This window comes from Furipterus horrens, unplaced genomic scaffold (assembly GCF_987537825.1).
Source record: "Furipterus horrens unplaced genomic scaffold, mFurHor1.1.pri manual_scaffold_2, whole genome shotgun sequence".
Classification (NCBI taxonomy): domain Eukaryota; kingdom Metazoa; phylum Chordata; class Mammalia; order Chiroptera; family Furipteridae; genus Furipterus; species Furipterus horrens.
In genome coordinates this window covers 143736274-143763221 of record NW_028327172.1, presented here as the reverse complement: position 1 = coordinate 143763221, position 26948 = coordinate 143736274, and the positions used below count along the sequence as shown (strand labels likewise).

Below are 26948 nucleotides of genomic sequence, written 5' to 3'. Positions count from 1 at the left end.
AGAGGGTATTAGGGATAAAGGGGATACTTGTAGGTCAGTAGGGGTGCTCCTGATGGAACACAGGGCTCTGATTATCAGAGTGAAGTCCACAGGCTTTCTGAAGATATGCAGAACCCAATAGAGATATTTCTAGCATGGGAATCACATGATGAATTTTTACCTCTTGACCCCCATGAGTTAAAGAAATTATTGCTCTTCACAATCTCTTCCTCTCATTTTTAGAAACTGATGGATAATCATTTACTTGAACTCAGATTTTGGGGAATTACATAGAGATGCTTAAGTTTAAATTAAATATAATACAAAATGTCCCTGATTCCTCTTCTTCACTTCTATTTCACCTTGAAAGCTCTTTGTGAAGCTCTGGAAATTTTTTGTAAGCAGGTTTTATCCAAGCAGAATATCTTTGAGCTTCAATAATTAGTCTTAGATTCCCTAGATAACTTACATAGTAATTAATGCATTAGCTTTCATGACTTTTTTTTCTAAATTAAAAGAAACGTGTTTATTTGTATAATTAATTACTGAAAACAAATAGGTACACAAACAACAGAATTTAATTTTTATTTTACTTTTACCTTTTCTCAGAAATACACCATTAATTTGTTTTTTATTTTTATATTTTGCACCCTCCAATACCACCTGATTTTTTTTAGATGTCCCCATGTTTCATACACATGCGTGTAACTCCAAAATGACTGAATATTACCAGTCACATAATTATTGAAAACTTAGTGGCAGAAAACAATGCTAGTATGTAAATGCACCTGTGTATTTTAAGACTCATGTATGAGATGCCTTTCAAATGACTTGTAAGACAGGTATTTTGTGCCTGATTGCTTTTTAATAGATAACTATCCTATGGCAGCGGTTTTATTAAATCTTGAATTATCCCTTCAGGTTAGATTAGATTAAAATTTATTGAAACTTATGACTATGTTTTTTTTTTTCTTTCTGTTGGATATACTGGAAAAGATTCCAATGCTGTATTAGTAGATTCACTGATATTTCTAAAGTAACAACCAATGTGTTACTTTCATTTTTATTTGAGGTCCTTGGAAAAATACAGTATAAACAAAATATTACATACTTTATCACATATGTTAATTTTTATTACGTGACATTGGCATGATTAAAAGTGACATATAATGATTTAGCTATGGAAAAGGATATAAATTCTGCAAATAAATACTTTTTGAGAAAATATAGGACTGAGCAACCAAACTTCATTTAACCAACAACTTTCTCATCTATTTCTCTAAAAGCAATAGTTATGGTTTGATTTTGGTTAGTATTTTGTGAGATTACACCTTTTTTTTCCATTCATACAACACTTATTGAACACTGTTATATCTCAGGCATTTTATTTTATATAGCACATGTTTCTTGGAGAGAAGCAAAAATCATCTGTATTAGGGGGTTCTTTTGATTTTTACAAGACTATGTTTATATTTCTGAGCAGAGTTCCCCTCCTCCTCATGCCCTTTAAACGTTTGTTGTTTATGATTCATACAGGGTGACTATGATGATGGCTCAAAGAAATATATATTTTTCTTAAAATTTAAGAAGATGTGTGCACTTTATGATAGGTGTTTTGGGTCAGTTGTCAGATTAAAAAAGCTTCTTTTCCTCGTTTCCTCTGCATCCTGGCCATTTTTCACTGTTAATATCCCGTCATATCACACATTTATCATGCCATACAACATGCGCATGCATTTAGAAAAGCAGCAGAAACCCACCATGTCATTATGCCAGCCGTGGTTAATAATAGAAACTGGCTCTTGCACATTTAGGGACTGGTTCCTCCCTTATAGCTTTCAGAATGTAAACTTGGCCATAAAAATGTATCAAACCCACATGGGATTCATTGATCTTCTAAATTTTATTTCAAAATTTATCTCCCGAGTTGTACTCAATATAAGCTATATTGCTTTATGTTCCCACATCAGATAAGCATCTTTGTAGACAGCCATGCCTTTCAAGCCCTCTGTTCCTTATTGCATTGCTGGCTATGTCTTCATTGGTACCTTACATGGTTTAAACACTGGTACAAAGTCTCAGCACACAGAGCCTCCCTCCAGTGTTTCAGCATTGCTCCTTTACTTCTAAATTTACTCTCAATTGCCTTCCTGCCCTTTGCCGTGACAATCGTGTTCTTTTGTATTTTATTTTACCTTGGTTTAGCTATTACATTCTACTTAAATACATGAGCTGATCTTTTATAAACTTAAAAATATCAGTGCACACATTGGCCAACAAGGGGAAAACTCAGTCATCTGACTTACTGGATGAATTTGGTCTTTATTCATTCTCTCCCTTAGCTTAAAACTTGTGCTGATTCCATATTGAGCAGCAAATCACATACACTCCTAGACTTTTCTATAGCTGCCAGCTTATGAAGCAGAACTTTGAGTGGGTTGAGATTTAGCTAGGATAAGCCCTCAGCTAATTTGCAACATATGTGAACATTCATTCATTTTATGTTTTACATATATTTCAACATGCAGGTACCTGGGTTTCCCCTGAGCTTCTTTTTTTTTGATTTTCTGTAAATTGTTCCAGCTTCTTCACTTCTCTTTCTTTCCCATGCAATACCTCCAGGGGCCAGGGATGCTGCACCATGTCAAGTTTCTATGTTCCCAATTGTTTTCTCTCTCATCCTTTCTCAAAACTCCAGTTTCTTTTTGCCAGATTTCTATTGACATGTAATGTATTGTACTAATTCATGTTAAGATGTGAATGATCTGTGGCTTTTCTGAATGTCATGTCTTCCATTCTAAATGGATTCATTAAGGACAATCACTGAAGTCTGACTTCCAAATTCTGAATGTAGGCCATCCTACCTCCTTAATTTGGGGAGAGAGCCAGGAAGCTGAAGATAAAAGTTTTCTGCATTATTAATATTATAAATTAACCTAAACCAGGGATAACTATTAATATCCCATCCTACATTTCACTCTGATGCCATCCTAGTAGTCACACATACAAGTAACAGATCCCCTCTGGGTTGCTGGAATTTCTCCCACTGTTCTATGTGGCTAGTTCAATCATTTGGATGGCTGTATTTTAATTTAGTCACAGACATGTTGCTAAAAAGATGTAATGTCCATTTGAAGTCCTTAATTCTTCTGTTCTTTTTTTGGCTGACACAATGTTTTTGTGCCTTTGGAATCCCTGTAAATCACTGAAATTCTCAGATCATTGCATTATTAAAACAACAACAACAACAAAAGTTTATTTTATTCTCATTTGATTGGGAGAGAGAGAGAGAGAGAGAAAGAGAGAGAAACATTTATTGGCTTCCTCCAGCATGTGCCCTGACTGGGGATTGAACCCTCAACCTAAGCATGTGCCCTGACCAGGGATCAAATCAGCAACCATTCAATGTACAAAACGATGCTCCAACCATCCGAGCCACATCGGCCAGGGCTGATCATTGTAGTCTTAATAACTATTCCTTTTGTTTGTAACATACATTCATTTGTGAACCAATTAATTATAAAATCTAATTATTTTATAATACTGTCTGATTTTATTTTTCATTTCACTTCTTATATGACTCTTCCTCCTCCACTACAAAGCCAAACCCTGAAAGAGTTGTCTGTATTTGTTCTGTCTCTCACCCACCTCTTTAACTTTGACACTTCGCCTATGGTGAGCAGTGACCCTACATTACTAAATCCAAAGGGCATTTTCCATTCCTAATTTTCTCAGCCTCTCACCTCTTATCAGTATTTTGAATGTATTGGCCATTCCACATTGTTTGAAAGATTCTCGTATTTGGTTTCTGAATCACTTCATTTGACCTTTCAGCTCCTTTTTCCTTATGACCATGTCATTCCACCCCTAAGTCCTGTTTGCATTGTAGAAATCTCTCTCTAGAACACGGAACTCTCTGCTGGTACATAGGTGGCACCCCATGGCTGGAATTTACTTCATCATTACCTCTCCTTTGGACTGTTGTGGTTGCTGGCACCCTGGTCATCATGCCCCGCATTGGTATCATCTTCATCCATTCTCTACACAACAGCCAGGTAGAGTGGTTCCTTTTAAAGGAAATTGGACTATGATGTGTAGTCACAACTCATTTCCACCGTTGCAACCCTTACCCCAACCAATTTAGAATCTATTTTTTTAATTGCATTCAAAACCAAAACTTCTTCAAGGCCTTGTGTTGCTTGTCCACTACCTAATTCTCTGGCCTCACGGGACACCACACTCCTTCTGGCTGTTTTCACTTTGCCTATGTTGGTCTTGTACTTCATCAAATCTATTATACTACCTTTGGTCCCAGAGCACTGACAGCACTGTCGCTTCTGCCTCTCCATCTGCTCGAGTTAATGGGTACTAAACTTTCAGTTCCCAAGTCAGTCACCCCTTCTTCGGGAAGCACTTCCCTGAACAACCTGGTCAGGTCATTGTTGCTGTTCTGTAATGAGATTCTTCTTCATAACACCGATTACAGGATGAATTTTCATTTTTATGTGTGATTAATTTATAGATCTAGATAATCTGTGATCCATGTATTTTACAGAGTGCAAAATAATGATGGGAAGATATTTTCACCAGGAAGAACTCAGAATCTTTCTAGATGGTTCTAAAATGGGTCAAGGCTCAGTATAGGAATGAGGAGTAGAAAGCATAGTCAGGTTTCTGGGCTCAGGAGCATAAGCTCAGCTCAGATTGGCTCCATGCATCTTATTGAACTTTCTTGTTTGCTTTTCATAGCCTTTGATTTGATTTTAAATTTAGTCTTTCCCATGAGGGGCTGAGTTCTCACTAGAACATCTTAAAGGCACCATTTTAGCTTCGACAGGAAGCATTTGGGAAGTTGGTTATTTGTAGCATTGCCATCACTATTATTAGGCTAAGCTGCTTCACGTAGCCAGTCTCTTTACCAGTAGAATAGAGATGATATTTCCTTTGTGAGTTTTTAGTGAATATTCAATATGTAAAATATTCAGTGCAGAGTCTGTTGTATCTTAAAGTCTCAATTAACTATTGCTATTATTATTATGTTCAGTACAATATCATTTTCCTGACTTACAATTAATTTGTTACCAAAAATAGTTTAAACTCTTGGCATGTGCAATAAACGTAGCAAGTTCCTGAGTAGCAATGAAGCTGTAATCAGTTCGTTTCTAATCCTGTGCCTGAGGAGGCATGTAAACATCTCTAAGCCCCAGTTTGTCTTTTGTGGTGCATTTCCTGTGGATTATCCCATGTGTTTGATAAGGACCAGTACTTCCTATTGAGCTTGTTCTACTTGAACTTTCATTGATCTTTTCAAGATGGAAAATAGGTTGCAGAAAACAAAAAATATTAAGCTTCAACTTTCTAGGTTGCAATTTTCCTGTATATTATTTGCGGTAGAAAAGGACTTACCTGTCTCCTTTTCAAGATGGCTGATCAAATCGAGTTTGGCAACATGCTCTGAGGTCCAAGGAGGAATGACTCAGAGTTGCCTGAAAATTAATCAGCTTGATTATAGACAGAGCAAAGAGTTTTACATCCTACCCTTTGTCCAGATTATTTAGTATCCACATTGTGACTAAGGGCTGGCAGCTCAGGGTAGAACTGGATCATTCTGATCTGTTGGGTGAAGCCTGAGGCCAGAGATAAAAAGTCAGGATGTGGAGGGAAGCCAGAGGTCAAAGGCAGAAAGCTAATTGCATAGTTTCTAGAGTCCAGGCAGAAACAGAAGCTGAGTTTGGGGCTGAAGCCAAAAAGCAGAAGATGAATTACACAATGAGCCGTGAGAACTGTCCTGGAAAAGTGCCTGAGATGTAGCTTGCTCAGAGCGGCTTTCTAGGAACACTTAGGGCCTGTTTGTGCAGGTGAACCAGGCTCATTAAATGACCTTGAGCAGAACAGGCCTCCTATTTGTCTTTCCATCTGTGCAGGACAGAAGGAGCCCTTTGTATACATATGCATTGCAGTTTGCTGAAAAATACAATTAAGTTTTGGTTTGGTAAGTTAAGGGTCATGAAATGCTGAGGCCTTTTATAAAAGAACGAGGTGTAAACACAAACTACACTGGAAACATTTTCCTTAGGAAATGCTTCACAGAGTGTCATGTTGGTGCAATTACACGTAAGATTGATTCAGCATTATGATGATAAAATTCTTGTTTTTGTGGAGTTCAGAGTGTTAATTCAGGATCTTAAATATGTTGCCAGACAATATCTGGAAAAAGAAAATTTCTTATTCCCCTCTTTTTCCCCTCCTCAAAATATCTAACTGAACTTTGTCAGCAAAAGTTTGGTAGAAATGATTTCTTTACATTCTCTTCACACATTGAACAATAATGGCAGTGACCTGGATTTTTTTTTTTTTTTGACTGAAAAGTAAAATATATTCAGAAATCTTAGCAGTCATCTTAACAGTTGATTTTGTATTTTTAGAACATGTGTTTTCCACACTTATGTAATGCACAATTGAGTCTAACTTAACAATGTAAAAAAGGCAGGGCCAAATCATGCAACTGGAACACTAGGAGGGACCTTGAGAGGTCAGCCTGATCATAGCTTTGTGCTCATTTGAAATGGCACCTTAAGCCAGCCAGGTGGTTGAATAACTCTCCTGTTTTCAGAGACTTCACAACCCTGTTTTTTCACAATCTGACTTCTAGATTATTTCTACTGCTGCAATGTGATCCCATTTTCCCTTTATGAGTCTTCATATGAATTAAAATGATTATAGGTCACCATGTCATTACAAAAAGGCCATTACCCTCCTGTGACAGGGAAGGCACCACCTTCTCCCCATGTCCTGAATCAGAAATTTGTGCATTACCCTTGGCATTTTCCCCTTCAATGCCCATTCCAGTCAGTCACCAAACTTTAGTAGTTTTCCATTCTAAACATCTTTCAAGTCTATCTACTTTCTCTATCTCCTACCACTATTCTAGTCTAAGTTTCTGTGATGGTTAATTTTATGTGTCTACTTGACTAGGCTGGAGTACTCTGTTATTTAATCAAATGCTAATCTAGGTGTTGATGTGAAGATCCTGTTGTAGATGTGGTTAACAGTTGACTTTCAGTAAAGGAGATTACCCTTGATCATGTGAGTGAGCCTCATCCAATCAACTGATAGATCTTTTTAGGAGCAAAACTGAGGTTTACCAGAAGAGAAAAAATTATACTTCAAGACCGCAGCATCAACTTTGCCTGAGTGTCCAGCCTGCCTTCCTGCCTGTTCTACAGATTTTAGACTTTTCAGCCCCCAAAAGTGTGTAGGCCAATTAAAGATACTTAAAGTAAGTATCTTTAGATTAGATAGATATATTGATAGAAAGATAGATAAGAGATGGGTAGGTAGGTAGACTATTAGTTCTTTTTCTCTGGAGAGCCCTACATGATATAGCTGCTCTAATTATCTCTTAACTCTTATCTAAATTTCTCTATTTTTTAAAGCATATTTTATTATATTGTTACAGTTGTCCCAATTTTCTTCCCCTTTGCTCCCCTCTGCCCAGTACGCCCATTCCCTCCAGCAATCCCACCCTCCTTAGTTCATATCCACGGGTCATGCATGTAAGTTCTTTGGCTTCACCCTTTCCTATATTATTCTTAACTTCCCCCTGACTATTTTGTACCAACCAATTATGCTTCTTAATCCCTGCACCATTTGCCCATTTAACCCTCTTCCTCCTCCCAGCAGATAATCCTCTGAATGATCCCCATACCTATGATTCTGTTCCTATTCTGGTTTGCTTAGTTGGATTTTGTTCTTATTTTTTAAATTCAGTTATTGACAGATGTGCGTTTGTTGTCATTTTAATGTTCATGATTTTTTATCTTCTTTTTCTTAAGTAAATCTCTTTGACATTTCATATAATAGTTTGGTAATGATGAACTCCTTTAGCTTTACCTTGTCTGGGAAGCACTTTATCTGCCCTTCCATTATAAATGATAGCTTTCCTGGATAGAGTAGTCTTGGTTGTAGGTCCTTGCTTTTCATCACCTTGAATACTTCTTGCCAGTCCCTTCTTGCCTGCAAAGTTTCTTTTGAGGAATCAGCTGAGAGTCTTATTGGTACCCTTTTGTAGGCAACTCTGCTTTACTCTTGCTGCTTTTAAGATTCTCTCTTTATCTTTCACCTTTGGCATTTTAATCATGATGTGTCTTGGTGTGATCGTTTTTTGGGGTCTTGCTTGTTTGGAACTCTCAGTGCTTTCTGGACTTGTATTCTATTTCCTTTGCCAAATTTGGGAAGTTTTCCTTCATTATTTTTTCACATAAGCTTTCAACTTGTTGCTCTTCCTCTTCTCCTTCTGGCATCCCTATGATTTGGATGTTGGCACGTTTAAAGTTGTCCTGGAGGTTCCTAACTCTCTCCTCATATTTTTCAATTCTTGTTTTCTCATTCGATACTGCTTGACTATTGTTTTCTTCCTTATGTTCCAAATCATTGATTTGAACCCTGGTTTCCTTCTCTTCACCACTGGTTTTGTGTGGATTTTCCTTCATATCATTTAGCATAGCCTTCACTTCTGCCCTTATGTGTTTGCCATACTCAAGCATATCTATCAAGCCTGTGAGCATCTTTATCACCAGTGTTTTGAATTCTGTGTCTGTTAGGTTGGCTATCTCCTCATTTGTTAGGTTGGCTATCTCTTCATCACTTAGTTCTCCCACTGGAATCTTGATCCGTTCCCCACTTTGGTCCATACTTCTCTGTCTCCTCATCTTGACAGGCTCCTGTATTTGTTTGCCTCTGTGTCTTAGGTAGAGCTGTCGCTCCTGTTATGTTGTAAGGGGCAGAGCCTTAGGAATTCAACACTACAGGGTGACCCGTTTCACCACATTGTGGCACTGTATGTGGGGGGAGGGGTCTGAGAGGGAAAAATGCCACTTGCTCAGCACTTGCCCCTTTTCCAGGCACTTCTCCCACTTTTGTATGGGACTGGTGCCTCTCTAGCTGTTACCCTGGCTGTTGTTCCCAGAGTACGTGGGTCTGCGCAGACATTCTAGGACTGTGGGGCACTTTAAACAGACTCTGCTTAGAGACCAGCAATTTCTTCCTCTGCCCCAACCCCCACTGGTTTGCACAGTCAGAAGCAATGAGGCTTGATTTTCCCTGGCATTGGGACTGTGAGCTGCAGGGTCTGGTGAGGAGCTGGGAATGCTCCCCAGATGTCTCTCCTTACTTTTTAAAACGTGTGACTGTGCTTTATTCCGGCCTGCCGCTGCCTGCCACCACTGCTGCTGCCAGCACACCACATCCTTTCTGCCCTGGCTCTGCCCCTCCTATCTGTCTGGATGTATTTCTTCTTTATATCTTTGTTTGTTGAACTTCAATGCAGCTTGATTTTCTGGAACTTCTGGTTGTCTCTAGTTTTGAGGTAGTTGTATTCCTTCTTAGCTGTGGAGGGAGACCCAGCATGTCTGTTTAGGCCTCCATCTTGGCCAGAGTCTATAAATATCTCTTAACTGGAGTTCTGGTTATCTACTGCCCCAAAGTTTTTGGCTTAAAGCAATGATTTAATATTCTCTCACAGTTTCGTGGACTGACTGGGCTTAGCTGGGGAACTCTTAACTGGGGACTTCCGTATGGTTGCAATTCAAAGGTGACCTAAGAGCTTGGTCTGGGCTGGACATCCAAGATGGCTCACTCATGTAGCTAGCAGTTGACACTGACTTTTGTCGGAGTTCAGCTAAGGCTACCATTGAGAGAGAACCCTCATAAAAGCCTCTGCATGTGGCCTGAGCTTCACACAATATGGTGACTGGATTCCCCGAGGCAGTGTTTAAAGAGTGAATATTTCAAGAGACCCAGGCAGAAGCCACAAGACTATCTATGATCTAGCTTTGGAAGTCTGAGAACACCACTTCTGTGCCATTCTGTTAGTTACAGTAGTCATGAAGATCAGCACAGATTCAAGGGGAGGAGTTTAAATTTCACTTCTTAATGTGAGGAATAACTTTTTTTTTTGAAAAAAGAAATTTTATTTTCAATTACAGTTGACATGCAATATTATATTAGTTTTAGGTGTACAGCATAGTGATTAGACATTTCTATAACTCATGAAATGATGCCACTGATAAATTTAGTGCCCACCTGACACCAGACATGGTTATTACAACATTATTGCTATATTCCCTATGCTGTCTTTACATCCCCATGACTACCAATCTGTACTTTTTAATCCCTTCCCCTTTTTTTTGTAACTACCAATTTGTACTTTTTAATCACTTCCCCCTTTTCACCCATCCTCCCAATCCTTCTCCCATCTCTCAGCCATCATTTGTTCTCTGTATCTATGAGTTGGTTTCTGTTTTGATGAGGAGTAACATATGTGTCTAGGGAGAGAAGGAATTCATGGTGGTCATCTTTGGAGACTATCTACAGCACTGGGTCACTGCTCTCACCTTCTAATTGATTGCACCATCTTTAATCATCCCTCCTAATCTGTGTTCTTTACTGAAACCAGGGTGCACATCTTAAAATACGTATCTCATTGTGTTGTTATATCCCTAATACTTAAAATAAGTAGTAAGAGCTTGTCTTGCTGAATAATTGTTCACATGAATGAATTTACCCTCAACATGAAACCTGATTTCTGATTCTACCCTCTTGGTGTTTGCTGTTCATGTCTGTTCTCCTTAGTGACAGAGCATCTTTTTTCTTAGGAGCTGTCTTTGTTCCTAGCCTCCCACCCAACTCCCCGAGGAAGTGTTTTGGACACTCTTCCGCTCTTTTATGCATATAGTTGTGAGAATTCAGCACAGTTTGAAAATATTTCATCACAATTTATAAAATGTCTCAGATGTAGATATTTTTCCATGAAGGTCAGGGAGTTTATCTACATGTTTTGGGACTGTGACTGTGGGCACTGTATCAGTGGCTTTGTTCCTCTCTGTATCGCTATTGTATGGTTTATTTATTTATAATAAGGTGGCATTTACAGGGAGTATAGGCAGTAATTAAAGCACACAGACATTAAAACTTAGGTTCAAATCTCAGTCACGTCATTTACTAGCTGTGTGGCCTTGGACAAGTAACTTAGCTTTTCTGTTTCTCAGCTTCCACATCTGCAAAATGCAAATAAAAATTAGTGATGATAGTAGTATTTTACTCATAGGGCTGTGATGAAGATTAAGTAAGTTACTGTGCAAAGTGCTCAGAAGAGTGTCTGGGATATTGTGAGAGCTGTGCGCATATTTGCCATTATTGTTTATGCATTAATATACTTGCACTTCAAAGTCATGTTTTGCTTTTCATGTTCCTGTCCAGACCTCTGTTTCATGGCTGTCTTTCTGGCCCCTTTCTGTCAAATGTCTGTCTCTGTAAACTTGGGTTTCTGTGTGATCGTGGGAGTGTTTGCATTCCTCTCTGGATATTTCATGGGTCTCTACATCCTGGTAGCTTGTGCATGACTATCTGTTACCTTCTGTTTTTCTCTCCACTTTTCTCAGGGTTTTGTCCTCTGGGTTTTACTTTTCTGTGCCCATCTCTTTTCTTTTTCTTCTTTGTGTTATTCATCTGTTTTTTTCTTTTTTCTGGGTTTCTCTTCAAGTATTTTGTTCTTTCTCTTTCACCTTTCCACTTCTTATCTGCAGTTACTCATAATATGCAAACTCACAATTAAAAATATTGCCTAAATTCATTAAACAGTTTCTATTCTTTTCAAAATTTTAGAACTTTGTGAATACAATAAATTCTATTGTTCTTTGCTTATATAACCTTGTGTTGATTTTCTTCACATGCAGTTCAGTGACCCCTTGTACAAAAAGGCTTCCTCTATGTTGCTGACCTTTCCTTTCCAAACACAGTTAAACCATTCACCACCTTTATTGCTTTACTCAAAATCCTCTTTCCATTTTCTACTTCTCTAAATTGTGCTGCCCAGGTACATGGTGAGAGCTGGGACAGGGTCCCTTACCCCTTGACGTAGTCTGGGGTAGGTTCTCGCACAGTGCCTGGAACACAGAATGGCTTGGTGACTCTGGTGAAGTTAATGAATCCTACTTGGGAATCTTGAGGGTTAGCAGGAAACCAAGAAGAGCTCATCTCAGAGCCATTGTCTTATGTCTTGGCAGCTTTTTTTGGCCCTTATTCTTGTTCTTTCACTTCCTACAAGACAGATCTCAAATATTCCCCTCCCCAGTACTCTCCTGCCCTTTTTACTCTAAAATCACTTCCTTAGCATGGGCCCTTTCAACCTTAAATTAGGTGAACTCTACAATAGATGCTGGGTCACCACCAGTCATCCTACTGCTCTCTGGTCTCGTTGGCTACCACCCATTCTCCATTATCCAAGTGATCTTTCCCAAACACAGGGTCCTTAGAGGGATAGATGGGAGGTACGATAGTTTGTGACAAAGTCTGCCTGAGTGTGGTGTCCACTTCTGGTCTCCCTCTTGTGATCAGAGCCTGTCTTCCCTGGTTGATGACACTATTTGGCAGGGGACTTATGACAACTGAGTTCCTCTGGGAGGACCAGTATTTAGGCAGACAGTACAAGGTCAGAGAAAAGCTCTTTCTTGCTTTTGCTGTTTTCTTAGTGCTTAGGCTTCAAGTAATCAATACCAAGTGGCATATTTGGGTGTGGGTGGCATATTCTGCTAGCCTTAAAATTCATCCTTATAAACCTTTCTAATTTCTTCTTTATTAGATCATAAGCACCATAAAGGCAGAGACTGTATTTTATTCACCAGTGTATAGAGAGCACATCTCACGGTGTTTAATATCTATCCAGGTGCCAAATAAATACGAGTGAATGGATGGATGAATGATGTGATATGTATGAGACCCACTTACCTTTTATAAGTCTGAGTTCTTAACCATAAAATGAGTGTCAATTGTGCCTATTTTGTAGGGTTGTTGTGGGACTTAGATAATGTATGTAAAATATTTAGCACATAGGGATAACACACTAAATATTTGATATTTTTATTATTAGTCAATCAATGAATTATATATATAAGGCAGAGGAAAGGGAAAAAAGGGGAGAAATCAATAGGAGAGAGATAGTTGGTATATTGCTTGGCCTAAGCATTGTGGTTTTGCTGAAGAAAAAGAAATTTGACTGTTTTGGAAATGATTTGGGTGGTAAATAAGTCCCTTGAATTTCTGAAGGTGCTTATGTTTTAGAACTCCTTTTCCTAGGAACATTGTTATAATCTTAGAGAGTGGGTTCCCCTGAAAATGTAGCTCTTTAATACTTGGAAAGTGCCTGTTACCTCTGCCTCATGCTAACTGCCCCACAACTCATCAGAGAGTCTTAGAGAGTTTGATAAATATGAGAGATGTCTGAGCTCCAGACTGGGGAAGTTAGGTTATTAATATTCAGATGTCCTATAGTGTGTTGCACACTGTAAGCCTTATGCAGTCATTAATATTTCATGGAACTTCAGGAAGCATCCCATTTAGAACTAAGGAAGGATTTTGACCTGAGGCTTGAAATGAATCAAGACAACAAAACCAAAAATTAAAAACAAAGGAAATAGCACCTACAGGGTAAAAGCAAAAGGAACTTTCACAATTAACAAAAGTCCCTTTTTCAAAAGTAGACTTATTAGACCAACTGTGATGCAAAGATGACTTTGCACATTTTCAGACTTCATCTTTATAGATCAAGGCTAAACATATTAAGCCAGATTCTCCCAGGGCCAGCCTACTTCCTGAGAGTTAAGCACTTTTGAAAATATGTGAACTCTTTTCAATTCTGGAATTCAATGCATACAATACAGAAGATTCCTGTTCTTTCTTGGGGGTAGAGGGGAGCATACTGTATTCACCTTTTGAAACTGGATTGTGTGGAGGAAGCTGATGAGTGTATGACACAGGAGGGTTAGGTCATCGCTAATCCAGGTGCTTCTTTTCTGTTTAATACTGGGGCACGTTGGCCAGACCACTTGATATCCTTGACCCTGTGGGGAATCCTGTACCTCCTCCATGTAGAATGAGAGCCTTGAGTGTCTCAGTTATATGTAGGGTTTGAAGCATTTATATGTCATATATAGATATAGTTTGTTTTTTTTTTTCAACCTTTGAGTTGTGTCTGGGCAAGTTGTCAGCAAGGTCCTACCTGCATTATCTTTGGAACTGCTATGTTGCTGTGGTGCCATTATGGAAAGCATCCTGCAAGGAAGAAGTTCAAATAAGAGCATTACACTCTCCACCCCAACTACAACATACTCTAGTGTAAACTACGGAGAATGATATGGCAAAAGTCATAAGTTTGAGTCATTTACAACCTGTGTGCCTTGATCATGTCACTTCACCCATCTCAACACCAGTTTTCTCATCTCTAAAATGGGAATAATACTATTTTCTATCTCCCTGGTTGTTGTAGGAACCAGATGAGGTAACTGGTGTGAAAATGTTCTGGAAAGTACACAGGGCTTCACAATTGTCAGCTTTGTGCATGCTGGTCTGGTTGGACACTTACTATTATGAAATGTGAAACTACACATTACAGACAATGTAGGTGTTGTGGTCACAGCATGTCTTCTAGGATCAGTTTTAGCAGCTGTTGTGAAGTACCATAGACAGAATGGCTAATAAACAATAAGAATTTATTTCTCATAGCTCTAGAGGCTGGAAGTGTGGGATCAGAGTGGCAGCATGGTTAGGTTTTGGTGAGTGCTCTCTTCTTGGTTACAGTGGCAGTCTTCTCATTGTGTCCTCAGTGGCAGCAGCAGAAAGAGGAAGCAAGCGCTTGTGACTCTTATAAGGGAACTAATCCCATTCATGAGGTCTCCACTTCATGACCTGATCTAATTCTGATCACCTTCCAAAGGCCCCATTTTCAAATACCATCACATAGGTTGTAGAATGTCAACATATGAATTTGGGGAGGACATAGATATTTAGTTCATGACATTCTGCCCTTTGCCCCCCCCCCCAAATTCATTTCCTTTTCAAACAAAAAAATACATTTATTCCATCTTAATAACCCCAGAAGTCTTAAGTTTGTTCCAGCACCAATTCCAAAGTCTAAAATCCAAAGTCTCACCTAAATATCTTCTAAATTAGATGTGGGTAAGACTTCAGGTACCATTCATCCTGAGGCAAAGTCCTCTCCAGCTATCAGCCTGTGAAAGCAAACAATTTATGTGCTTGCAAAATACGGTGGTGGGACAGACACAGGACAGACATTCCTATACTTAAAGGGAGAAATAGGAAAGAAGGAAGTGGTGACAGGTCCCAAGCAAGTCCAAAACACTCAAGATAATCTTTGGCTGTGAGTTCTGCCCTCCTGGCCCACTGTGGTGTTGGTCCTGCCTCTACAGCTCTGCTGGGCATTCCCATCCCCATAGTTTTGGGTGGCCCTGCCCTCATGGCTTTGGGCAGAGGCTATGTGGCCTGTTGAAAGTAGGTCTCCCTTCTTGTAATTGAGGAGGCAGCCCTGTTGGTCTCTGAATCACCTTTGTGGTATTCTGCCCGTGTCTTGAAGAATGCAGTGGATATTTGTAGTCAAATAGCTCTAGAATCCCACCCTTATAAAATCCGAGAAGTCAAACAGCTTTTCTTCATTTCTTCCCATTTTACTCCTCTTCAATTCAAATTGACATTTTTTTCTGTGGCTGATTAAATCTGTGGTTCACACCCATATGAATCTCCTTATCAAGTGTAAACTTGGCCACACTTTTAGTGTTCTCTCCAGAGCATATTTTCTCCTTTTTGCCATATGGATAGGCTGAGGATTTCCAAATCTTTAAATACTGCTTTTCTTTTTATTAACAGGTCTGTCTTCAGGTCATTTTGCTCTTCTTCCATTTTATTGCAAGCAGACAGGAGGAACCAAGCTTCTTCTTCAACATTTTGCTTAGAATCCTCCTCAATTAAGTAATCAATTTAACTGCTCACAAGGTCCAGCTTCCACAAAGCACTAGAATTGTAACACCATTCAGCCAACTTCTTTAGCACTTTATAAGAAGGATCACCTTTTCTTTGTCGTTCAGTAATGTGTTCCTCATTTTTGTATGAGAACTTATCAGAATGGCCTTCACCATCCATATGTCTACCAATGTTCCTTCTGCTCAGGATCACTTAGGTTTTCTCTAAGAAGATGGAAGCCTTGCCTACAGCTCTCCTCTTTTCTTTCTGAGATGTTACCAGAATCACCTTTAAAGTTATTTTCATGATTATCTAGGTCTTTTCTAGCATGCATATAAAACACTTCCAATTTCCACTTACTACTCAGTCCTTAAGCCACTTCCACATTTTTCGTTATTTGTTATAGCTGCACCCACACTGCTCTGTACTATTATTTCTTAGTTAGGGTTTTATGGGGAAACAGAACTACTTGAGTATGTATAGATATACAGAAAGAGATTTATTATAAGTGGTTGGCTCATGTAATTATGGATCCTAAGTCCTACTATCTCCCATCTGCAAGCTGGAGATGCAGCAAAGGTGATGGTGTAAGTTCCAGTCTGAGTTTGAAGGCCCGAGAACTGGAGGGCCAATGGTGTAAGACCCAGCCTGGGTCTGAAGACCTGAGAACAAGGAGCACCAATGACCAAGAAGGACAGAGGAAGATGCATGTTCTAGCTCAAGCAAAGAACAAGTTTGCCCTTCTCTGCACTTTGTTCTATTCATTCCCTCAATGGATTAGATGATGCCCACCCATATTGGTAGGGGAAATCTTCTTTACTCAGTCTACTCATTCAGATGCTAATCTCCCAGAAACACACTCAAACACACCCACAAATAATGTTTTATCAGCTATATGGGCATCAACGTGGCCCTGTCAAGTTGACATAAAATTAACTATTACATCTAGTTAATAGTATGTCTTTCATTTCTTAATGTCTCTTGCTGTTTTCACACAAGAGGGGGCCAATTTCCATGCCCATTATTGTGAACAGATCTAGTCACCATGGATCAGAATTGACTGTTTTCAGGGATGATGGGAAATGGGATAACAGATAAAATTCCATTTTGTTTTGTTTGTTATGCTAACACTGGTTTTTACAGGGGTCTCTACCACATGGATGAACTGGGAAGTGACAAAGAGCATACATTTGTAATTCTGTCACTGAATATAAAGGCTTAAAAAGTCGCATTAGTTAGTGAAACAAGGCAGGCTTCAGAAATAACATTTTGGGTAATTACTCTGCTACTTTTTTTTCTGGGAGGTTATTATGAGTGATTAGGCATTTAACTTTGATTTTTGATAATGATTTCTTTAAAAGTACATGGGAGGTGGCTAATCCAGACTTTGTCACACCCATGCAATAGAATACTACTACAACAATAAACAGGAACAAACTGCTGATACGTACAACAACATGAATTACAAACACATTTATGGTGAGAGAAAAAAGTGTCTCAAAAGCATGCATATTGTATGATTCTGTTTTTATAGATTCTAGAACAGACAAAACTAACCTTTGGTAAAAAAAAAAAATCACAAATGTGGTTGCCTCAAAATGAGGGAAGGCTGAAGATAGACTGGGAAGAGGTATGAGGGCATTTTCTGGTGTTAGTAATATTCTATATCTTGATATAAGGAATTGGGTAACGGGGGTATATTCATCTTTCAAAATTCATTGAATGTACTTATGATTTTATTGTATGTAAATTTTACTCCAAAATATAAACAAAATGATGATATTCATGCTGAAGTGTTTAGGAGTAAAATGTACTGATACCTGCAATTTACTTTGAATTGTAATAACTACAACAATGGATTGATGGATAAATACACAATAAGACAAATAGAGTAAGAAGTTAATTGTAGAGGGTAGCTGGTGGTTATTCAAGTGCACATTGTCCAATCCTTTTAACTTTCCTGTAGATTTGAAAATTTTATAATGCAATGTTAAAAATATAATTTCAGAGCAAAACCTATTAATATTGAAAACTGCAAAGGGTACTCTGGGTAGTGTTTTTTTTTGTGTGTGTGTGTGTGTGATATATTCTTTTAAGCACTTGTTGTCCTTAGAGAAATTAAATTAGTTATCAAAGCTAAATGAGAATTTATTCCATTACCTTTTCTCAGAATGCAGCCTAAAAGAGACATTTAAAATTATAAACAAATAAGGATTTCTTTTTTTTCAATTGCAGTTTATATTTAATATTATTCTGTATTAGTTTCAGGTGTACAGCATAGTGGGTAGACAATCATATACTTTACAAGGTGAACCTCCCAATATTTCAAATACCCAGTTGGCACCATACATAGTTATTACAGTATTATTGACTATATTTTCTATGCTGTGCTTTACATTCCCATGACTGTTTTATGACTTCCAGTTTGTACTTCTTAATCCCTTCATTCTTTTCACCCGGTCCCCTGGACCACCTACCCCTCTAGCAACCGTCAAAACATTCTCTGTATCTTTGAGCCTGTCTTAATTTTGTTCATTTGTGTTGTTCTTGAGATTGCACATGTAAGTGAAATCATAAAACATGTAAGGACTTATGAGCTTACCAATGTCACATGAATGCTTATGAAATTAAATTTATAATTAAAAACTACCTAGTATCATTTTATTTTCAGTGTTTTTCTTTTGCTTATCTCTAGGTTCTGAAATACAAAGAAGGATAATAAGCAGGTTATAGGATTCAATTAAGAAGAATGTGTTATTTTATTAAGTTCACTGATAAGAAGTATTGTGAAAATCCTGATTTTAAGGCACAAGTAATAACGCACCACTGACTTTCTTACCTTGAGAATTATGGAATTCAGGAGGCCTGGATTATAAGTCAAAATGACTGTGACAGATTCGAGCATTGTATTTTTTCAAAGGGACAAAATTCAGTAGGAACATGTACAGAAGTATACCCTTTGGGACCAAAAAGTGATAAAAAAGTGAATGAATCTAGGTGTAAGCACTGCCGTGGTCAGTTCAGCTTACTGAATAGTCACTGTCCCTTGTGCTGTGATTGGATCCAGGGTTTATATTTAAATAATATGGAGAAATAAGTAAAGTTTTAAAGAGAAACAAAATAACTAAAATTACGAAAAACTGCTCCTTTGAGGAAAATATGAAGGAAGAGGAATTTCTTGAAAACTCTTTAAGATTGAAAAGTTCAAGTTTTGCTTACTTACATTTTCAATTGCAAGGAGATTCTCTGAAAAGCTAACACAGGAAATAGATTTAAGTTAAGTACTAGTTTGGTTGTGCAAATGGAAGAATCTCAACTTCAAGGTGGATTAAAATCTGGAAAAATTATCTCTCTTTTTTCACATCATTACAACAGGCAATCTCTGTTAAATGTATTTTGGAAAATTGTCTACACAGGGAGAGAGAGTATTTATGGGTGAATGCATAGAACTATTCTAAGTCTTTTTATTTTCCAGGGAATGTTTACACTAATTTTTTCTTAACTATATATTATCATACATCTTTCCTTGTTAGTACATTAGTATTTACTACACACTTTAAAATGGCTAATAGTGTTAAAACTATGCATTATAGTTAATTAACCAATACATGTTTGATATATATTTAGAATTTTAAAAAATACATTATTTTATAAAACATATACAAAACATAAGTAAATACTCATAAATATGTAATACCAAACAAAAATTTTTATACAAATTTTGTAAAATCTATGTTTATACATAAACTAGTTAGGCATATCAAAACTATCTTAATATAATAAATTTATAGGTATGAAATCATATTGCAAAAATATATTACTAAAATTTTGATAAAATTTGCAAAATTGACCTTCAAAATACTGAAAGAATAATGCCATTTACTTTTTTTTTTTTTGCCATGTGGATGTTATTTATGTAAAAATTTTTATTGTACTTTTTCCATTACCATACAGTCCCCTTATACCCTTGTCCCCCCTGCAGTCATCTCACTGTTGCCCATGTCTATGAGTCCTTTTTCCTTTTTGCTAAACCCCTCTATATCCAAACCTCCCCCCACCTTAGCTGTCATCCTGCAACTCTATCGAAGAGTCTGTCTCTAATTTGCTTGTTTGTTTATTTTGCTCATTAGATTCAACATATGTGTGAAACCATATGCTATTTATCTTTCTCTGACTGAGCCTATTTCACTTAGCATAATGTTCTCCAGGGCCATCCATGCTGTCATAAAGGATAAATTTTTCTTCTTTTTTGCAGCTGAGTTCTATTCCATTGTGTAAATGTCCCCTTTTTGTTTTATCCTCTCATCTACTGATAGACACTTGGGCTGCTTCCATTTTAAATAATGCTGCAATGAACACAGGGCTACTTAGGTTCTTTCAAATTAGTGTTTTGGGTTCCTTCAGATATACTCCCAGAAATGGGATTGCTGGGTCAAAAGGCAGATCCAGTTTTTAATTTTCTGAGGTACATTCATACTGTTTTCCACAGTGGCTGCATCAATCTGCATTCCCACCAACAGTGCACTAGGGTTCCCTTTTTTTCACATCCTTTCCAGCACTTGTTGTTTGTTGATTTGTTGATGATGGCCTTTCTGACCATTGTGAGGTGGTATCTTTTTGTGGTTTTAATTTGCACTTCTCTGATGATTAGTGACATCGAGCATCTTTTCATATGTCTATTGGCCATTTGTATATCTTCTTTGGAGAAGAGTCTATTCAGGTTCTTTGCTCATTTTTTAAATTGAGTCGTTTGTTTATTTGGTGTTGAGTTTTGTAAATTTTTTATAAATTTTGGATATTAACCCCTTATCAGATGTATCAGCAAATATGTTCTCCCATTCTTTGGGTTGCTTTTTATTTTGTTGATGATTTCCTTTGCTGTGCAGAAACATTTTAGTTTTATGTAGTCCCATTTGTCTATTTTTTTCTTTTGTTTCCCTTGCCTGGGGATATATATCCAATAAAAAATTTCTATGAGCAATCTCTGAAATTTTGCTGCCTATGTTTTCTTCTAGGGTTTTTATGGATTCTGGTCTAACATTTAAGTCTTTGGCCCATTTTGAATTTATTTTTGTGTGTGGTGAAAGAAGGTGGTCTAGTTTCATTTTTTTGCACATATCCATCCAATTTTCCCAACACCATTTATAAAATAAATGATCTTTAGCCCATTGTATGTGCTTGCTTCCTCTCTCAAATATTGACTATAAAGGTTTGGGCTTATATCCTGCTCTCTATTCTGTTCCATTGATCTATGACTGTTTTTAAGCCAGTTCCATGTTGTTTTGATTACTATGGCTTTTTAGTATAGTTTGATATTAGGTAACATGATTCTTTTAACTTTGTTCTTCTTTCTCAGAGTTACTGTGCTATGCATGGCCTTCTGTAGTTCCATACACATTTTGAAATATTTGTTCTAGTTCTGTGAAATATGTCATTAGAATCTTGATAGAAATTGCATTGAATCTATGGATTATTTTGGGTATCATGGACATTTTAATGATGTTAATTCCTCCTATTCATGAACATAGTATGTACTTCCACTTATTTGTATGTATCTCCTTCAATTTCTTAATTCAGTGTCTCACAATTTTCCTAGTACAGGTCTTTTACATCCTTAGTTAGGCTTATTCCTAAGTATTTTATTCTTTTTAAGCAAATGTGATTGGAATTGTTTTCTTAATTTCCCTTTCTGTTAGTTCACTGTTGGCATATAAAAATGCAACTGATTTCTGGGTATTAATTTTTTATCTTGCTACTTTGTTGAATTCATTTAACAGTTCTAGTAGTTTCTTGGTGGAATCTTTGGGGTTCCTTATGTACACTATCGTGTCGTCTGCAAAAAAAGACAGTTTTACTTCTGCCTTTCCAATTTGAATGGCTTTTAGTTCTTCTTTTGCCTGATTGCTGTGGCCAGGACTTTGGTACTATGTTGAATAAGAGAGGTGAAAGCAGACATCCCTGAGTAAGTGCCAGAGCCCAGAGTAAGTGGCTTCAAATGAAATTTCGTGCATTGGCCCTTTAACAGGTTCTCTGAGTCTCAACCATCTCTCCCTGGCAGACAGAAACCCCACTGTTTTTCTTTTTTCTTTTTTCTTTTTTAATGTGTTTTATTGATTATAGTGTTACATTTGTTCCAATTTCCCTTCCCTCTGCTCCCCTCCACCCGGTGGCCCCCTCCCTCCCCTTGTCCCCCCCTTTTAGTCCATGTCCATTGGTTGTACATATAGTTCTTCTCAACCTCTCTCTGTCTATTCCATTCCTTCCTACGATGTTTCTTAATTCCTATACCATCTCCCTCCCTTTCCCCCTTCCCCTTCCCTGCTGACCTCCCCCCCAATATGTTTCCCATATCTATAGTTCTTTTTCCACTCTCATTGCCTATTTAGTTTGCCTTTGTTTCAATTCCCTAGCTTCTGTTGTTGTTTCTTGTGATGCAGTTTTCATTTTAGTGTTCATAGTTTTGATCCTCCTTTTTCTAAACCAGTCCTTTTAACATCTCATATAACAGTGGTTTGGATCTAATGAACTCTTTCAGTTTTATTTTGTCCTGGAAACACTCTCTCTGCCCTTCTATTCTGAATGATAGCTTCGCTGGATAAAGTATTCGTGGTTGTAGGTTTTGGATTTTCATTGCTTTGAATATTTCTTGCCAGTCCCTTCTTGCCTGCAGGGTCTCCCTTGAGAAGTCAGCTGATAGTCTAATTGGGACCCCTTTGTACATGATTCTTTTCTTCTCTCTTGCTGCTTTTAAGATTCTCTCTTTATCTTTAACTTTTGACATTTTGATTATAATGTGTCTTGGTGTGGTTCTCCCTGGGTCCAGTTGTTTTGGAACTCTCTGTGCTTCCTGGACCTGTAAGTCTATTTCCTTCCCCAAGTTTGGGAAGTTATGCTTTATAATATTTTCACATAATTTTTCAATTTCTAGTTCATCTTCTTCGCCTTCTGGCACACCAATTATTCTTATGTTGGGCCTTTTATAGCTGTCCCAGAGGTTTCTGATCCTCTCATCCTTGCTTCCCGTTTCCTCTCTCTGCACTGATTGACTGTTTGTTCCTTCTCTATGTTCTGGTTTGTGGATTTGAACTCTGGATTTTATTTCCTCACCATCTGTCTCGTATGAGGTTTTGTTCCTTTCAGTATGGGTGTTTTTCAATTCTTTCTCATCTTTTTCCAGATCTTTTGTTAATTCTGTAAGCCACCTGATAACAATGGCCCTGAACTGAGCCTCTGACAGGTTTCTTATTTGTTCATCTGTCAGATTCTTCATCTGTTGCCTGGTGAGCTGCGCCACCAGGATTTCTACAGTTGTCTGCCTCATTTTGACAGATGCGTTTTGCTTTCTTGGGCCGGCTATAGGGGGCAGTGCCTGTGTACTCGTCACAACCCAGCGACCGGTGCAGATCTGCAACCTTTTTCGCTGCTCTGTGGCCCTTTGTCATCACAACCCAGCGACCAGCGGTGGTCCAGCAACCTTTCTCGCCGCGCTGTCGCACTTTGTCGTCACTGCCCAGCAACCAGTGGCTACCCGGAACCTATTTTGCAGCGCTGTGGCACTTTGTGTGGGGGCGGGGGTCCAAGATGGATTCCCGTAGTTATTCTGCTAGGAGACTGGGATCCGTCCTCCCGCCCTCTGAGCCTCACTGTTCGGGGTGATGCGGTGGCTGCTTTTCCCAGCGTTGGGGTCGCAAGCTGCCGGGGTTCGACTGCAGCTGAGACTGCTCTCCCTGCCGCTGTCCCTGGCGCCACCGCAAACAGCTCCGCCCCCCTTTCACTCTTACCTGCCCAAGGGGCGCCGCTGGTTTATAACTTTGTACGTTGGGCTTCCGTGTAGTTTTATTTTCTGGAATTTCTAGTTATCTTTTGTTTTGAAGTAGTTGTATTCCTCTCTAGTTGTAGAGGGAGACCGAGCGTGTCCGTCTAAGCCTCCATCTTGGCCGGAAGTCCCCCACTGTTTTTCATAGCCAGATGTTATCAGGGTTCCTTCTCAGCTCTGGTGCTGTAGGCTGGGGAGCTCTGCTTGGAAAGAACAAACCCCTGATGACTGAAATTTCCCCCCAACACTTTAGCAGCCACCATGGATGCGCAGCCAGCCCTTTCACATCTCCACACTCCCTACCAGTCATGTTGTGGTGAAATGGTTTCTTCTGTCAGTTCTTGGTTATAAGGCTTTTCTCCAGCTAGTGTTCAGTTGCTTATTCTAGATGATTTCTCTGCAATTTAGTTGTAATTATAGGTTGGCCCTGGGAGAAGATCAGTGCAGCTTCCACTTACTCCTCTACCATCTTGGGTCTGTAATAATTGTCAAGAGATGCTATGGTATCTACATCCCTGCAGAATTATATAAACATAATATAAAGTCCCTGTGGTTCTACTTCGCCTGCCAGAGGGTAGGGGTGAACTCAGACAAGTCCTGCAAGGTTCACTTGTTGTTCATTCTAATGATAATGTTTCACTCCACAGTAATAATTTTGAGATAGCTTGGTAATGAGTGACATTTTTTCTTAGCTTTATATAAGGAATGGCAACTTCAAATTTGCATCACTTATAAATTTACTGTAGTAATGTATAGCAATGTGACTATAAATAATACTGTGTTGTATACTTAAAATTTGCTAAGAGGGTAGATTTTAAGTGTTCATGAAAAAAATAAAGAATAACTATGTGAGGTACTGGATATATTAATAAGCTTTATTATGGTGCTTATTTCACAATGTATGCACATATCAAAACATAAAGTTATATGCTTTAAATATAATTTGTACTTGTGAATTAGGCCTCTAGAGCTAAAAAAAAAGTCACTGCAATGATTCTTTTCATTGGATCTGTCTCAGAGTAAATGATTACATATTGCATATTGGTGACTATTAGAAACACTGTTCTTAATTTATTTCTATACTTTATAATTGTTATAAAATAATTATAATGTGTTTTGTCATTTTTCTCTTTAATGTTGTAACATCATCAGGAGGAAGTTTTTATATTTAAATTATTATGTTAATGAATATTTTCTATTGATGAGAGGGTCCCTACACATGTGTAAGTCTGTTTGACTTTCTTTGCTATTTTATCCTACCAAGTCACCATTTCACCATCCAGGGTCAGTTAGAATGAAATGAAATAAAAATGTCATCTTTGTGAATGATGTCTCTTCCTTCTGAAAGTCAATATGGCAAACTCCTCTTTTGCATTTCCCATATAGTCTCTATTTTTTTGTCTCTTAATCTTATTTCATGACTCATTTTTATTATTATTTCTTTTTTGCAGAGCAAAACTTGCTTCCTGTTGTGATGCTGTCCAAAACTTCATTGTTTCTCAAAATAACACTCCAGTTGGAACTAACATGAGTTATGAGGTGGAAAGTAAAAATGAAATCCTAATTAGAAAGACCATTTTTAATATGTTTCCAGTGGTGAGTAAAGATTTATTGTTGTTTATTTGTGTCATCCTTCCAGGTGAATTTTCTCTCACTTCAAGTTATAACTTATAATAATGTGGAGTTAATTAATTAAAATACCATACTCTGTTGTATAAAATATGTAGAGAAGTCCATTTTTAAAAGTTAATTTTGAATTGCATGGTGGCTTTGCAGGGGATGGTATTTATATCTTAAATGATAAGCTTTCTTCTTGAGTCTCCATGAGTCATTCTTGAATGAGATGAGGTTCTTGGGCTTTCTGCATAGTAATTACTGGGGCTTGGGAAGATGATCATTTTTCACCTGGAGTAAAATTGTTCTAATTATCAGTTTGGGTGACTGAGTCAATTCCTTCACAAAGAACTGTAGGTTTATGTGCTTAATCTTTGGGAAGTAAATATGTAAGAAATTTTGGTCAATAGACATAACCCCCATAGATGGATTTTTGCCTCATGTGTTTACTGATATATCCCAAGCTCCTGGAACACTTCCTAGTACATATATGTGCTCATCTCAGATTGGTTAAATAAACTGGTTACTAATGGTACAGTATCATTACTAGAGGAAACTTGTCCCTTAACGTAAGTCCAAAGTCAGGGAAAATAATTTTTGTCATGAAGAACATTTCATTGCATAGAAACACACACTCTCAGGAATATTTTGTAATTGATTTGATTAAAAGCAATTAGGGCAAGTCAATATGGTCAAATAGGATCACTTTCTATGTGTAATTTACCAACTGTAGACTATTAGATTCTTACAATTAATTTTTTTTAAACTTTCATTTTTTACAACCAGTTTATTGTTAGTCATGTAAGTTTACTCCAATTAAAAAGAAATTACAATTCAAAGGAAGAACAATTTGCTGGGAAGGAATTAAAATAAAAAGAAAACAATAGAAAAAATACTACACATTTTCTGGAAGAAAAGAAGGGCAAAAATAACTCACAAAGCATTCTAAAATATCCTTATGATGCACTGAAATACCAATAATTGGAAATATAACTAAAGAATATTTATATTTCCGATCAAGGACAGCTGTGGAGCATTCCACAATGAGCAACCCTTTCACTCATGCAATTTTTGCTAGTGTTTTTCTTGCTTCAGATTTACCAGAACAGAGGAGCAGCAGGGTTTTTTTTTTTTTTTCTTCTAATTGGCACCTTGAAAAGAATAACTTACCAGAGGCTGGGTAATTCTGTATGCAAGCAACAGCATTCATCTCTCAAATTTATACTGATTTTTTAAATTGGGGGGAGAAAATTATGAAGTCAATACAGTAACAATGCAAAGCTAGGTAACATTTCTGTGTTGCTTTATCATTCCTGGTTCCATGGATGTGCAGCTTCTGGGGGAGATGACCTCTTTCCCACCTTGCTTCCTACACGCCCACCCTGCTCAGTTCCACTCAGCTGCACTCAGCTCAGAACGGCTGGGCAACACAGCAAGACATCTCAGTAGATGTTTTTGATTAAATGTGGTGGAGTCATTTTCTCCAAAAACTTTGCTAAGTAACTTGGAAAGGAAAACAACAAAGTTGGTTTTCAACCAGACTGGCAATGTACAGACATTTGAGTTGCACAAATTTACATTTTCTTAGGAGGTTTATTTTAGGGAATTTTGATGTTTATAATTTATTGAAACTCTTAACTGAACACTGAGCATACAGATGTTTTCCCCTAGCTGACCAAAAGCCAGAGAAAAATATACCTTATTTTGACTGCTTAATTGGAGATATGCT

At 37.8% G+C, this 26948-nt stretch overlaps 1 protein-coding gene across 1 annotated transcript in view; it reads left to right on the top strand.

The window, feature by feature from the left end:
• ST8SIA6 (ST8 alpha-N-acetyl-neuraminide alpha-2,8-sialyltransferase 6) overlaps positions 1-26948 on the top strand; it is a 175580-nt gene that overhangs the window by 134641 nt on the left and 13991 nt on the right. The window contains exon 5 of the mRNA XM_090268022.1: positions 25057-25201. Within this exon, the coding sequence (XP_090124148.1) occupies positions 25057-25201 (145 nt within the window). The remainder of the gene's footprint in view (positions 1-25056; positions 25202-26948) is intronic.